Consider the following 13,043-nt stretch of genomic DNA (forward strand, 5'->3'; position numbering starts at 1 on the left):
ATTTGTCAAAAAACTCCAAAGTGAGCCCAATTGTCCTTCTGGTGAAGATTGATAATTAAAAACTGTTTTCATGAGCAATTCATTTTATTAATGTTAATTTTTTTGTAGCAAATATACTGTATAATAAATAAATGATATTTACCATATTTTTATGACATTTTAAATGAGTTTTATCTGCATTTTAATATGTACTATGGTTGTGGAGAGGAGCCGGAACAAATTAATCGATTTTCAATTAAATCTTATGGGAAATTGCCTTGGATAACGACGGTTTTGGTTAACGACGGTAATCCTGGAACGGATTACCGTTGTTAACTAAGGCACCACTGTAAAGCAGAAAAATATTGAGAATACAACCTGCCCATATACTGTTGTTTTATAGATTTTAAGTAAGCCTTTGATTCAGTTAATAGAAACAAATTGATCACTATCCTAAAAAACATAAAAATTGTTTCAGATATTTTAACATTTATTACAAATTATTATGGAGACACCAAAGCTTTTGTTAAAATGAACAACATTAAAACCGAGGATTTCAGAGTCGAGAAAGGTGTAATGCAGGGATGCCCTCTCTCACCTCAACTCTTTATCATCTTCCTAGAAGAAGTCTGTAAAACCATAGCCGATGAACCAGGTGCAAAAATCAATGGTACCAACATTAATCACATAAAATACGTGGATGATATCATTATTTTAGCAGATTCTAAACCACAGCTAGAAAAAACTATTAATATTTTAAATTACTCTTGTAAAACTTATGGTATGAAAATAAAACAAAAATAATGAAGATAGGTAGATGAGAAGAAAATATTTCTATAAATCTCAAAAATCATCTGCTGGAACAAGTTAATATGTTTATCTTGGCAATCTTATATCTAGTAACCTCAACAATATGGAAACAGTAAAACACAGGCTAAACCTAGGTTGGACCAACATGAATAAACTAAACAAAATATGGAAAAATAAAAAAATCCCAACGAGTCTAAAATTAAAATTATATAAAACAATTATTATCCCAATGGCTACTTATGCTTCAGAAGCTTGGAGATTAACTCAACAACCAATCAAGAAACTTCAAGCATTTGAAATGAAATGCCTCAGAAAAATTAATAACACCCACTGGATGCAACACAACACTAATGATCAAGTCAGAACAGATTTAGACTTTCCAGATAATATAATAGACACAATCATTAAGCATCAACTGAGATGGTTTGGTCATATTCAGAGAATGGCCCCCTCATAGACTCCCATATTTAGCTCTGAATGGATATTTAGGAAGAAAAAGACCTAGAGACAGACCAAGAAGTACTTGGATAAAGTTGCTGAAGAATATTCCTATCTACCCAGCTATAAAGTCATGAGTGAGATGGCTAAAGATCGCGATGAGTGGAGAACCATTCTTCTTAGTGGACTCAACCCATTATCAAGTAGATGAGATGATGAATCAGAATGACATACACACACTTGGCTGAAACTAGCATTGTTAAGGAACAGAGCTGAGCGGTGCACTCTAATGCCAGTTGTTTTGATTAAAGTTTCAATTAAACTATAATTAAAAATGTAATTTAAATTTCACATCTAAAAACACGTAAAGTTAATTTTTCTTGTTTTAGGAAAAAATGAAATGGTTTCGTGTTATAAATACAGTTCTGGTTGGTTCTGATTAATATGTACATTTTGTTAAAAAAAGAAAAAAAATGATCTCAGCTTTATAAATTTCTACTGAATTTAGAAAATGTCACACACATTGGTGAGAATTTATAGAAAAATGGTAAACATTTTTGTAAATGTTTATCATTTATAAAAAAAATTATGATTATGGGTATTTATAATAATACTTTTGCTCTCTGCAAAAGACTAAATTCCATCACTCATGGCTTGGATATGAATAAATATAAAATAGAAGTAGACATTATTGAACCAGAAATGTCCAGATATAGAAATATAAAAAATTTTATGGTAGCTACGCTGAATAATTCAGAGGATCTTGTTAGAAGGTTGAAATCCAGATAATTAGAATAGTGCTATCATTACAGCCATCTCTAAAATGAAATAAAACAGAATATGAGAATTACAGAGGAATAAGTACACCAGTGGTACATTTTTGCATGAGAATCATGTAAAAAGATCAAGAAGTCATGAGAATGTAACAAGGAATAGGTATTTAAGTTGTTCAGGTCTGGGAAAAAAAAATATAAACTGCTTGAAATGTTATCATTATGTAAATTGTATATTACCAAGAGTAAATTAAATTAAGCTTGCCAAGGCTTAAGCTTTGCTTACACTTGGAGAGAGAGTATTAAACAGGAATATAATTTCTTGGCAAGTTTAATTTAATTTATAAAAGTGAAAAACTTTCTATTACCAAGAGTATTACACAGCCTGTACTTAAGTTGTAAGCCAGTAATTAGAACTGAGGAACATACAGAAAGATTTGATGTACAGTCAGGTGTTAGACAAGGATGCACATATCTCCACTGCTGGTCCTCTACATGAACCATTTCATGAAGAAAAGTGGCATTCTGACATATCAAAATCAGCCATAATAAACTTTACTTTATACAGGTGATATTATTTATACTCCAAAATAAAATTCTCCTCTCATCAGTGGAAACCAGACCCAGGTAGATATCAGGGTTTCTCTGGAACCAGAAATGTTCCCCCCCCCCCATCTCTCTTAAAAACAGTATCACAGCTCCTCCTATCCTAATATGCAGTTTATGCTTTGTAGACTTTATGTATGTAATCCCTCTCGCCACACCTTGAAATCATTTTCTGTATTATATATCATAAAGATTCTCCTTTTGTGTTAATCTATTTCTCTCTCTCTCTCTCTCTATTTCCCCCCTTTCATCTAAAAGTTTTGCTATTAGTTGAAAGAAAAATAACAAAAAATAAAGTAAAAATACAACAATAAGTGCACCCCCCCCATATCGCCACTAATATTCGTGCCTCAATTCAAACTTAAATGATGTGCACCACTACTCATATGCATTTAGACCCGATCTATTATTTCCCATATAACCCCAGTTGGTAGCCACAACAACTAATGTTCGCCTCAGCTATTAAAATTACATTCTCTATGACTCCTTTAGTAAGAAAAATAGTATGTGTGCTTTTATGAGATTTGACATTTCATGTCAGAGATTACTAATCTGAAAATCCCCTCTATGTAACTTGCTCGAGCTGAAAATTTCTTGCCACAATTTGTTGTTATTTCATATGCTGCCTTTATCACTCTCCTAATTCTGATAACTACTCTGGGCTCTTCAATTATTTATCTCCAAAGGTTGATTTTTTACAGTCTAATTAACTCATTAGTGATATCAATCTTTCTTTCTTTGGGGTCTTCACTGTTCATCATTCAATATAGCCCTCTTTTAACTTCACAGATCAGGCCAGAAGATATGCTGATATTTACTGTAAAGAGAGCCTCTGTAGTTCAGTTGGTAATGATATCCTTTGATTGGAAATACTTGGATTTTAATTCTGTCTAAGATGCAAGGAACCTTTAATAACCATCTTTTCAGCTGAAGATAATTTGGTCATTCTCACACATTCTAGATTGGGTGGTTTTCTTTGAATTTCTCGGTCATTGCTGGAATATCCACTCCTCCTCCTTCCATCCATGCTCTTTCTCATATCCATAACAATATTCTCTCATTGACTACAAATCCTATCCATAGTTTTTCTGATGAAAACATACTCCATTCCTTTTCATTATGAGACAGCAATACTACTCATTCAAACTTCAAAATCTTTCATAGTCATGTCATAAATAGATGTTACCATTTTTCTAGTGAGGTGAGAATGATTTAGTGTAGTTTCATGCTTCCAAAATACAATCCTGTATGAAAAGATCTCACTTCACTTCTATTTACTTTTGATAATCAGAGATTTCTCTCCTTGAATTGACCACCCCATCCATAGCCCCATTATTGCCCCCCCCCCCAAATTGCTTTGTTCTTATTCAAAACACTGTTAGTCACCTGCACAACTCTTAACATTTCGTAAATTCCAAATCTGTTTAATTTTACAGTACTCATCCATGTTTGGAGTGGTGCATCAAAAACCTCCCCAAGAATGCTCAGTGCTCTTCAGAAGAGTACAGTCCACTTAATAGATGATCTCTCTCTCTCTCACACACACACACAGATATTTTCTTCATTATCTTGCTCATAAATACACTTTTGTACAGGTATTTTCAATGCTGCACCACCAAATTGGCCATTATAGTCCCTCCACTTTCCTCTAAACACGTAAAAACAAAAAGTGGCAGGTCACCTTGTGTACACTGGTTTAGCTTCAAACTTATTGAACCAACTTGTCATCCTTCTCTTTCAGTCTCCAACCACTGCTATTCTTGAGAATTAGCCTTTCCCATACCATTCAACCCAGGACTATGACCTCTATATTCCTTTTATTTCTTGACTACTTGCATACCTTGTTTGTGACTTTTTTGTATATATATATATATATATATATATATTTTTTTTTTTTATGCATGTAGTGAGACAAACAGATGTCCTTGTTGTCTAAACTGTACAGATAAATGATGCACAAGGAATGAAATTTTTTTCATTCTAGCAGGAATGTATCAAGAAACGTCAAGAAAAAATTATTTTTGATTTTAATATATCTTGGCTTAGAATCAGTAGTTTAATGGAATTGTGCAATATTAGAAGAAAACACATTTGTACCTAAAGTAAAGACAGGTTTGGTCATTATCGACACATATTACATGATGATGATATGTGTTTTGTGGTGCATATTGATAATGGTGTTTCGACTAATCTCAGAATGTCAAATTTTAAATTTATTGAAGTCTAGTAAGTGGAATGCTGCACCACACTGTTCAAACTTGAAAGCATGAATTCACTGAGGAATGTGGTTATTTGTGAGAAGTGTGATTGAAAAAAATGATTTAGCCATTAAATGAAGTTGGGTAAATAATTTCATGTTATTTAACCAACTACTACATTTAATTTATTGCCTCCATGATACTCATGTTTAATTTATCTTTGAATGAATTGAAAAAATTGAGTAACTTATTTGACTTTATATTAAATTATAATTCAAAAATACAATAAACTTAGAATTCAGACTCCTTAAAAAGTTTAATGTTGCATTAATCAAGTATATTTGCATTTATCTAGTCTGGACTTCTCTTATCAGAATTTGATCTGCTTGAGCCTCCTGTATTATTTGAATGCAATCGAGCCTGTTTATGTTGGCAGAATTGTAAAAATAGAGTTATTCAACATGGTGTAAAGTGAGTATGATTTGTTTCTTGGTATGTATACCCACATAAATATATATTATTATTGCTGTTTTTGTTATTATTGAATTTTTTAATGGTAATCGCACATACAGGGAATTCTTCAACATATAGAATGTTAATTCTATGAATGGGCAAGAAGTTGAAGAGAAAGAAGAAGATTAACATTAGATTTGAAAAACGAGGAAGAAAAATTTATTTTATTAGTTTAGAGTTGCACTTTGAATAGTGATGAGTAGTTGCTGCACATGTTTTAACAAATGTATGGGAGAGTGGGTGGAAATTACTCCTGAAAATTCTGATGAACAGTGACCATGCAAACACTACTTATTGAACATCTCTGTGAAAGAAATGTGGTGAGGATTAGTCATTAATCATGTAATTGTTCTTGTTTATTTTGAATCAAGGATTTTTTGAACTCACTCCAAATGTGAGAACAGTATTCAGTGGTGTATTGATTCGTGATTTGTATAAATATTAAGGATCATCAAGATGTAAAGCAATGCCTTGAGCAAAGAGAAAGCTTAATTTATTATTATTATTATTGTTCCGGGCAACTCCAAGGAGTCGACAGACTCATCGAGGGAGGCTCTAACATCATGTCAAGAACAACTATTCGACATTGACACAGTATCTATCATACCTTGCCTTGAACTCATTCACGGTCGTAGCACCCACAACAAACTCTGGAAGCTTATTCCACTCATTCACTACTCTCCAAATAAAAAACCTAGCTCTAACACCCTTGTCAACTACGCTCTTGCCCAGCTTCCATTCATGGCCCCTAGTCCTCCCACCACCAGTCATATTTTCAAAAATATCTTCTGGATCAATCTTATAGAAACCCTTCAGTAATTTGAATGTCTCAATCATATCACCCCTCCTTCGCCTATCGACCAATTTCTGCAACCCACAAATCTTCAACCTATTCTCATAAGGTTCATTCCACAGACCTGCTATCACCTTGGTCACTCGTCACTTCCTTCCCATCACGAAGAAACCCTGGTGCCCATAACTGGGCACAGTAGTCCAGATGGGGTCTTATCAAGGCTCGATACAGAGGAACAACAACTTGTTTGTCTCTGCATGTCAAAGTATTTTTCAGAAGCCAAGTGATTTGGTGAGCTGTTTTAGTCACTTTTGCAATGTGCCCCCTAAACTTCAATTCCCTATCCACCAACACTCCCAAATCCCTGGCCTCATCAATCTCCTGGAGTACGGTTCCACCAATGTGATATACTGCTGCTATTCTTTTCACCCCAAAGTGCATAACCTTACACTTTGGCACATTAAATTAACATCCATTTTTCCTAGTCCAGTCCTCCAAACTATCCAAATCATCCTGTAAAATTTTGACATCCTGTGCACTCATAATTGCTCTATCCAACTTTGCATCATCAGCAAACAAGTGAACACTTCCTCTCAAATCCTTTCCTGTATCATTGATGAACAAATTGAAAAGCAGTGGTCCATGGAGAGCCCTGTGGCACTCCACTAGTCACAAGCCGTCTTTTAGACTCCACTCCTGAATAAACTACTCTCTGGTATCTCACCAACCCTATATCTATCCCCATCTGCTATAGTTTACTGATTAGGGTTCTATGTGGTATCCTATCAAACGCCTTGGCAAGGTCCAGTAGTATTACTGTAAACCCATTACCCCTATCCAGTTCAGCTGTCACTGTGTTATAAAACGTGAGCAAGCTACTGAGGCATGATCTACCCTTCACAAAACCATGTTGTCCCCCATACAATATCCCATTTTCATCTATCCAATCCTGTATTCTTTAATTGACTAATTTCTCTAAGACCTTGACAATGATTCCTGATATGCTAATCGGTCGGTAATTTACAACAGCTGTCTTGGAACCACCTTTATGCAGTGGAACTATTTCCCCCTCTTTCCACCCCCTCGGGACTAACCCAGACCCGAGACTCAAATTAAACAAAACGGTCAAGGGTACTGACAATTCTTTAGCTGCTTCTCGTACAACACGAGCTGGTATACCATCCAATCCCACAGATGTATTGACATTGAGGTGATGCAATAGACTACTCACCTCCACTTCATTCACCACAATTCCCGTATAATCTACTGGTACATTTGTTTCTGCAATGTCACCACCTGGATGATATGTTCTTGCAAAGTGCTCACTCAGTAACTCAACTATATCAACTGATTCAGTTACCTCTCTACCATCGGCATTCTTTAAAATCATCCTGCCATGTACATTTTTCCTTTTACTTGCTACATATCTAAAAAACTGTTTAGGATTCTCTTTAGCCCCTGCATGGCCAATGTTCTTTTGTAATCCTTTTTTTCCTTACCACACTCGTTACCCTTCTGGCCTGCACTTTATACCGTTCGTGTGCCTGCCGGTTACCTTTCTCCTTAAATTCCCTCCATAGTTGTTTCTTTTTTTTGCAGCTCAAGCTTAATGGTGTTATTCATCCATTTAACCCCTAGTTGATTTATTATTCGGACTCTAGGTATACAGTCAGCCATTGCTTCATGCAAACACTTCTTAACTACCTCCCATGCACTATTGACTTCTAGTCCTTGCAGTTGTACATGCCATGGCACTGAACCAATCAAACTCCTAAGCTTATCATACTTTCCAGCTAGATAATTCAACATGTACCCCGTCTTAATTGAAAATTCTACACCTTTAGCCACCTCCCAAGTGAAGACCCTATGATCACTCTCACCGATTGGTGGCAATGTGGTCATATTTGTTAGAGACAAATCCTCAGATGTAATTACTAGGTCAAGCACTCTCTGACCCCTAATATTTTCCATTACATGCTGTCGCAGATAGTTATCCCTTAATAACCGCATAAAATCCAATTCCTTCCTCCTGTGTGTCCTCTCCTCACTCCAATCAATGCGACCATAGTTGAAATCTCCCATAATAATCACCCTCCTTCCACTCATTTCTTCTATTTGCTTGTGCATACTGTCACCATCTTTTCCATCACATGGTCTATAGCAGCACCCAATTGTATATTTAGTTCTGCTAGCCACAATCTCACACCAAATGGCCTCAAATGTGCTCTTTTCTCTATCCTGCAATCATCATCATCAAATTCCTGCTATGTACCCTCAAGGGGTGTACAGGATATGACAGTACTACATGAAAAAAAAAATTACATCATTATTAATTTCCTATCTACAATTTTCCTCCAAATCAGTCTGTTACTTGTCAAGACTCCAACATTATCAGATCTTATATTTCTATCGTCTAAGGCACTTTGTACCGTATCAATCCACCTATATCTTGGTCTTCCTCTGGGTCGTTTTCCTGCCAACCTGGCAGAGAACACTTGTTTTGCTAATCTTTCCTCTCCCATTCTATTTAAGTGACCATACCATCTGAGATTAGCTCTGCTAACGCATTCCTGGATGCTGACAATGTCAAGTTCTTTCCTAATATCCTCGTTCTTAATATGATATTGCCATTGATGACATCTGTTCACACCTATAATCTTTCTCAGGACTCTCATATCTGTGGTCTCTAGTCTTTGATCAAGTGTTTTACTTGTGACCCAGCTCTCAGATCCATAAGTTAAAACTGGTTTGAACACTGTCTTGTATACTGCTAATTTAGTGTTCCGACTAATTTCTTTCTTATTCCATATGAATTTATTCAATTGACTTCCCACCATACAAGCTTTGCTGATTCTGTTGTCTATTTCTATATTTAATTTACCATCTTCAGTAAAAATCGTGCCTAAATAGCTGAAATGTTTTACTTGTTCCACAGGTTCTCCATTCACAACGCATTTGACATTTTCAATGATTCTGCCTATTTTCATTGTCTTTGTCTTTTTATTGCTGACCTTCATACCATATCTATTACAACAGCTATTCAATTTAGTCAGAGAATCTTGCAGACTTGTAGTGGATTTATTTAGAAGTATAACATCATCTGCATAAAGCAAAGAGCTGACATTAACATCTCCAAGTTTGATATCATGTTTAATACCACTTTCCTTCATAATGTGATCCATATAGATAATGAATAACAGAGGGGATAATGTACATCCTTGTCTCACACCAGATTTAACATTAAACCATCTTCCTGTACTTCCTTCATTTCTAACTGCTGACTTACAACTCAAATAAAGACGAAGTATTGCTTGATATAATGCCCCATTGACACCATATAACTGTAGCGTATATGGTGAAAAAACTCGTAGCTTATATGGTGCCAAGAAAGAATAGCTTCTTTCTTGGCACCTTGTCATATGCCTTTTCCAAATCGACAAAACTTAAATACAGATTTGTAATATTCCCCTACTTTCTCAACTATTTGTCGTAAAGTGAAGATCTGATCCTGACAGCCTCTCTTCGGCCTGAATCCAGCTTGTTCTTCACCAAGCTTTTCTTCCACAATTCGTCTCAACTGTTTCTCAAGTATACTTGCATAACTCTTGCCAGGAACACTCAGTAGGGAAATACCTCTGTAATTCTCATGTTCAGTTTTATTTCTCTTTTTATATATGGGTACTATGAGAGCTCTACTCCAATCATCAGGAATTCGTCCCTCTGTCCAGGCCTTCTGACCTATGCAGTGCAGCCACTGTAAGACTCTCACACCACCATACTTCAGCATTTCTGGTCGAATATCATCTACTCCTGCTGCCTTTCTACATTTCAAGCCTTTGATGGCTTTTTCTACTTGAAGTATGGATATGTATTCCTGACTGCAAGCCTGGTGAATGTTTTTTACCACTGTGCTGTCATCACTGCTTGTTTCATTTAGCAGTTTTTCAAAGTAATTACTCCATACTTCAAGGATATCTTTTTCTCCCATTTTCATGTCACCTTTATCATCTCTAACTCCTTTTACAGCACACTTTCCCCTATTCCTAAGCTTCTTCAACAACCTCCAGAATATTTTGCCACCTTCTTGATATTTATTTTCTATATTCTTGCCAAAGTCCTCCCATGACTTTTGTTTAGCTAGTTTTACACAGTGTTTAGCATTATTGCATTTGTCTCTGTATTCTCTAAGAGCACAAGCTGACTTATTTGACAGGAATTTTTGATATGCTCTCTCTTCTTTTCCTTCACTGCCTCTTTAACTTCCTGTGTCCACAAGGGAGTTCTGTTTTTTTTTATCCTTGCAGACAACCTCACCACATGCCTCTCTGGCAGAATCAATCAATGTTTTCTTCAGAGTTTGCCAGTGAATCTCCAAGGTTTGATTCCTGTTCTCAAACTCTTTCATTTTTTCTTCAATAATCTTTGTGCATTTTAGTCTACAGTTCACATCTTGGAGCTGCTCAACTTTTATTCGCTTTAAAACTTTCTTACATGTTATTCTTTTCAATATGAAATTCAATTTTATCCTGCTCAAGACTAAATAGTGATCACTTCCAATTTCAAATCCTCTATACACTCTGGTGTCCTGCACCAGGGAGAAAACATCACTATCAACAATAACATAGTCAATGAGACTTTTCTTATTCCTAGCCTCTTCTCTCCATGTGAATTTGTGCACATTTTTATGTTGGAACATGGTGTTAGTAATACCAGTCCATGTCCTGAGCAGAAATCCAACAAATATTTGCCATTATTATTAGCTTTGCTCTTTTCTCCAAATTTTCCCAAAATATTTTTGTATGTCTCACAATCATTTCCTACTCTGCTATTTAGATTCCCAACAAGGACCAACTTTTCCTTTTTCATTGTGTCAGTTGCTTTTTCTAAAGCCTCAAAAAATTCCTCCATTTCTACCTTAGTAGAACCTTTTGTGGGACCATATGCACAAATAAGTGTCATTGTCCAGTTCCCCATTCTCATATTTGCCAACATTACTCTACTTGAGACTGACTGCCATTCAAGAAGATTAGCCTCGTATTTTGTGTTGAATACTATGGCTACTCCTTCTTTTCCTTGATTGTCATTCCCTGAATATAACATTTTGTATTTATTGCTCAAAAACATCTCACCAGTTTGTCTTTTTTGTTTCAGTCACCCGTATTATGTCGATCTGGTACTTATCTAATTCCTCAACTAGCTCCATTTCTTTGCTTCAGGCTTCTTATGTTGATAGTACCGATCTTTAACTCTGGTGATGTTCAGTTGTGGTTTGTTTTCAGATTTGTTCCAGTAGCTGACTTTTAGCTGTTTGCCCTGGTTCCCTGGCGAAAACAACGGGGGCCTTGTTTAACCGGGCGACGCCACAGCCGGCATGAAATTTTGTCATGTTGTACCATCATTTTTTATTTTGGTTTAACCAATAAGAATACAATTTGGTCGGCTAAATCCCAAATTGCCAGCCCATCCTCGTTCGTTCAGTATCCAAGTAGATACCCAACAGGGTGCACCACGAGAAGGTGAGGATTGGATGTTAGGTCAGAAGCCCTGGTCGGTTCTCCACATTCCTTGAAAGGCTATGTGGAGGTCTCCTCTCAGTTATACAGCTTTGACCCTTAAGCACCCCTATCCTGCAATTCAACTTCTATTCTCCTTGGTTGCAGCTCATCAGCTATCATCAACAATACTCCCCCCACCCCCATTTTATTCTCCCTGTCATTCCTGAACACACTATACCCATCACATTCAATCCCACTAGCTATATCATCTACAGTCAGCCATGTTTTGCTAATACCAATAACCTGTGGTCTGGAAGTGCCAACCATGGCCAAAAACTCTTCCTTCTTGTTCCTAATACTCCTAGCATTAGTGTACATGAATTTAAGACCCCCATTAGCCCCAACCCTACCTTGATGCCTTATATTAACTATCCCACTCTGATTTGTTGTCCTTATTCTCTTGGGCATATTATATTCATTCTTACATTCAACTGCCTCCCTAAGGTCTGTATATCTACCCCCCCACCTAATAAATCTAGTTTCCCTGAATTCGCACATCCACCACATTCAGCAACACTTTCTCAAGTCTTCTTACACCGTAACCATTCAAATGCAAGCCACCCATCTTATATAGATCCTTTCGCCCATCGAACTCACTCCACACGTCCACAAATTCCACACCACTCGTCATACATAACCCACGCATAAAGTCATTCGCAATTATGCCCCTCCTTTTAAACATTTCATTATCATACCGTAGCAAAAGACTAATCATTCTAACTCTCTCACTCTTTTCTTTTGCTACCTCGAACAATTCATTCAGGTCTTCTATCATTTCCGTTTTGTCTCCTTTCAAATCATTCGTACCTGCCACAACAATCATTTCTTTCACCCTTTCCTTTTGCTCTCTAATAGACTCAGTTACATCCTTTATGGTCGCACCAGGTTGGTACGATTTTGTCAAATCCTCTACTATCACACCTCTTACTAAAAGTCTCCATACAGCACTCTATCCTTCATTTTGTTCATGTTCACACTCATACGTCTATTTTTCCTGTCATACTTTTTATTATTGGCTGATTCATTCAGTCTACTTTTGCTCATACGCTCTAGCTGCTGTTTTGCCCTTTGTATCGCACCATTCAACAACGCGATCTCACTCATTGCGTCTATCTCATCTTTTTTATTCTCAGTAAAACTATTAATACTATCATTCACACTTTCTACATTCACACTCTCACAATTCTCTGGTACAACCTCGCCGTTTCTTGTCATATCTCTATTTTCTTCATTCTGAAGTTTGACAAAAATATCACACTCACGATCCGAAATACTCTTCAAATTCTCATTCTCCCTACATTTTCTACACACATTCACTCCTTTATTATCATCTAACCTCACTCCGCAAAGCGTACATTTCACAGCTAGTACACTGAAT

General features: G+C 36.3%; 1 protein-coding gene across 3 annotated transcripts in view; it reads left to right on the top strand.

The window, feature by feature from the left end:
• The window catches only part of LOC150103899 (uncharacterized), a 426,738-nt gene that overhangs the window by 373,190 nt on the left and 40,505 nt on the right, over nt 1–13,043 (top strand). For all 3 annotated transcript variants that reach the window (XM_090397172.1, XM_090397171.1, XM_090397173.1), the window contains exon 21: nt 5,160–5,275. In XM_090397172.1, the coding sequence (XP_090253298.1) occupies nt 5,160–5,275 (116 nt within the window). The remainder of the gene's footprint in view (nt 1–5,159; nt 5,276–13,043) is intronic.

Source organism: Typopeltis vanoorti, chromosome 8 (genome assembly GCF_054136105.1).
Source record: "Typopeltis vanoorti isolate ZY-2024b chromosome 8, IOZ_Tvanoo_1.0, whole genome shotgun sequence".
Lineage (NCBI taxonomy): Eukaryota > Metazoa > Arthropoda > Arachnida > Uropygi > Thelyphonidae > Typopeltis > Typopeltis vanoorti.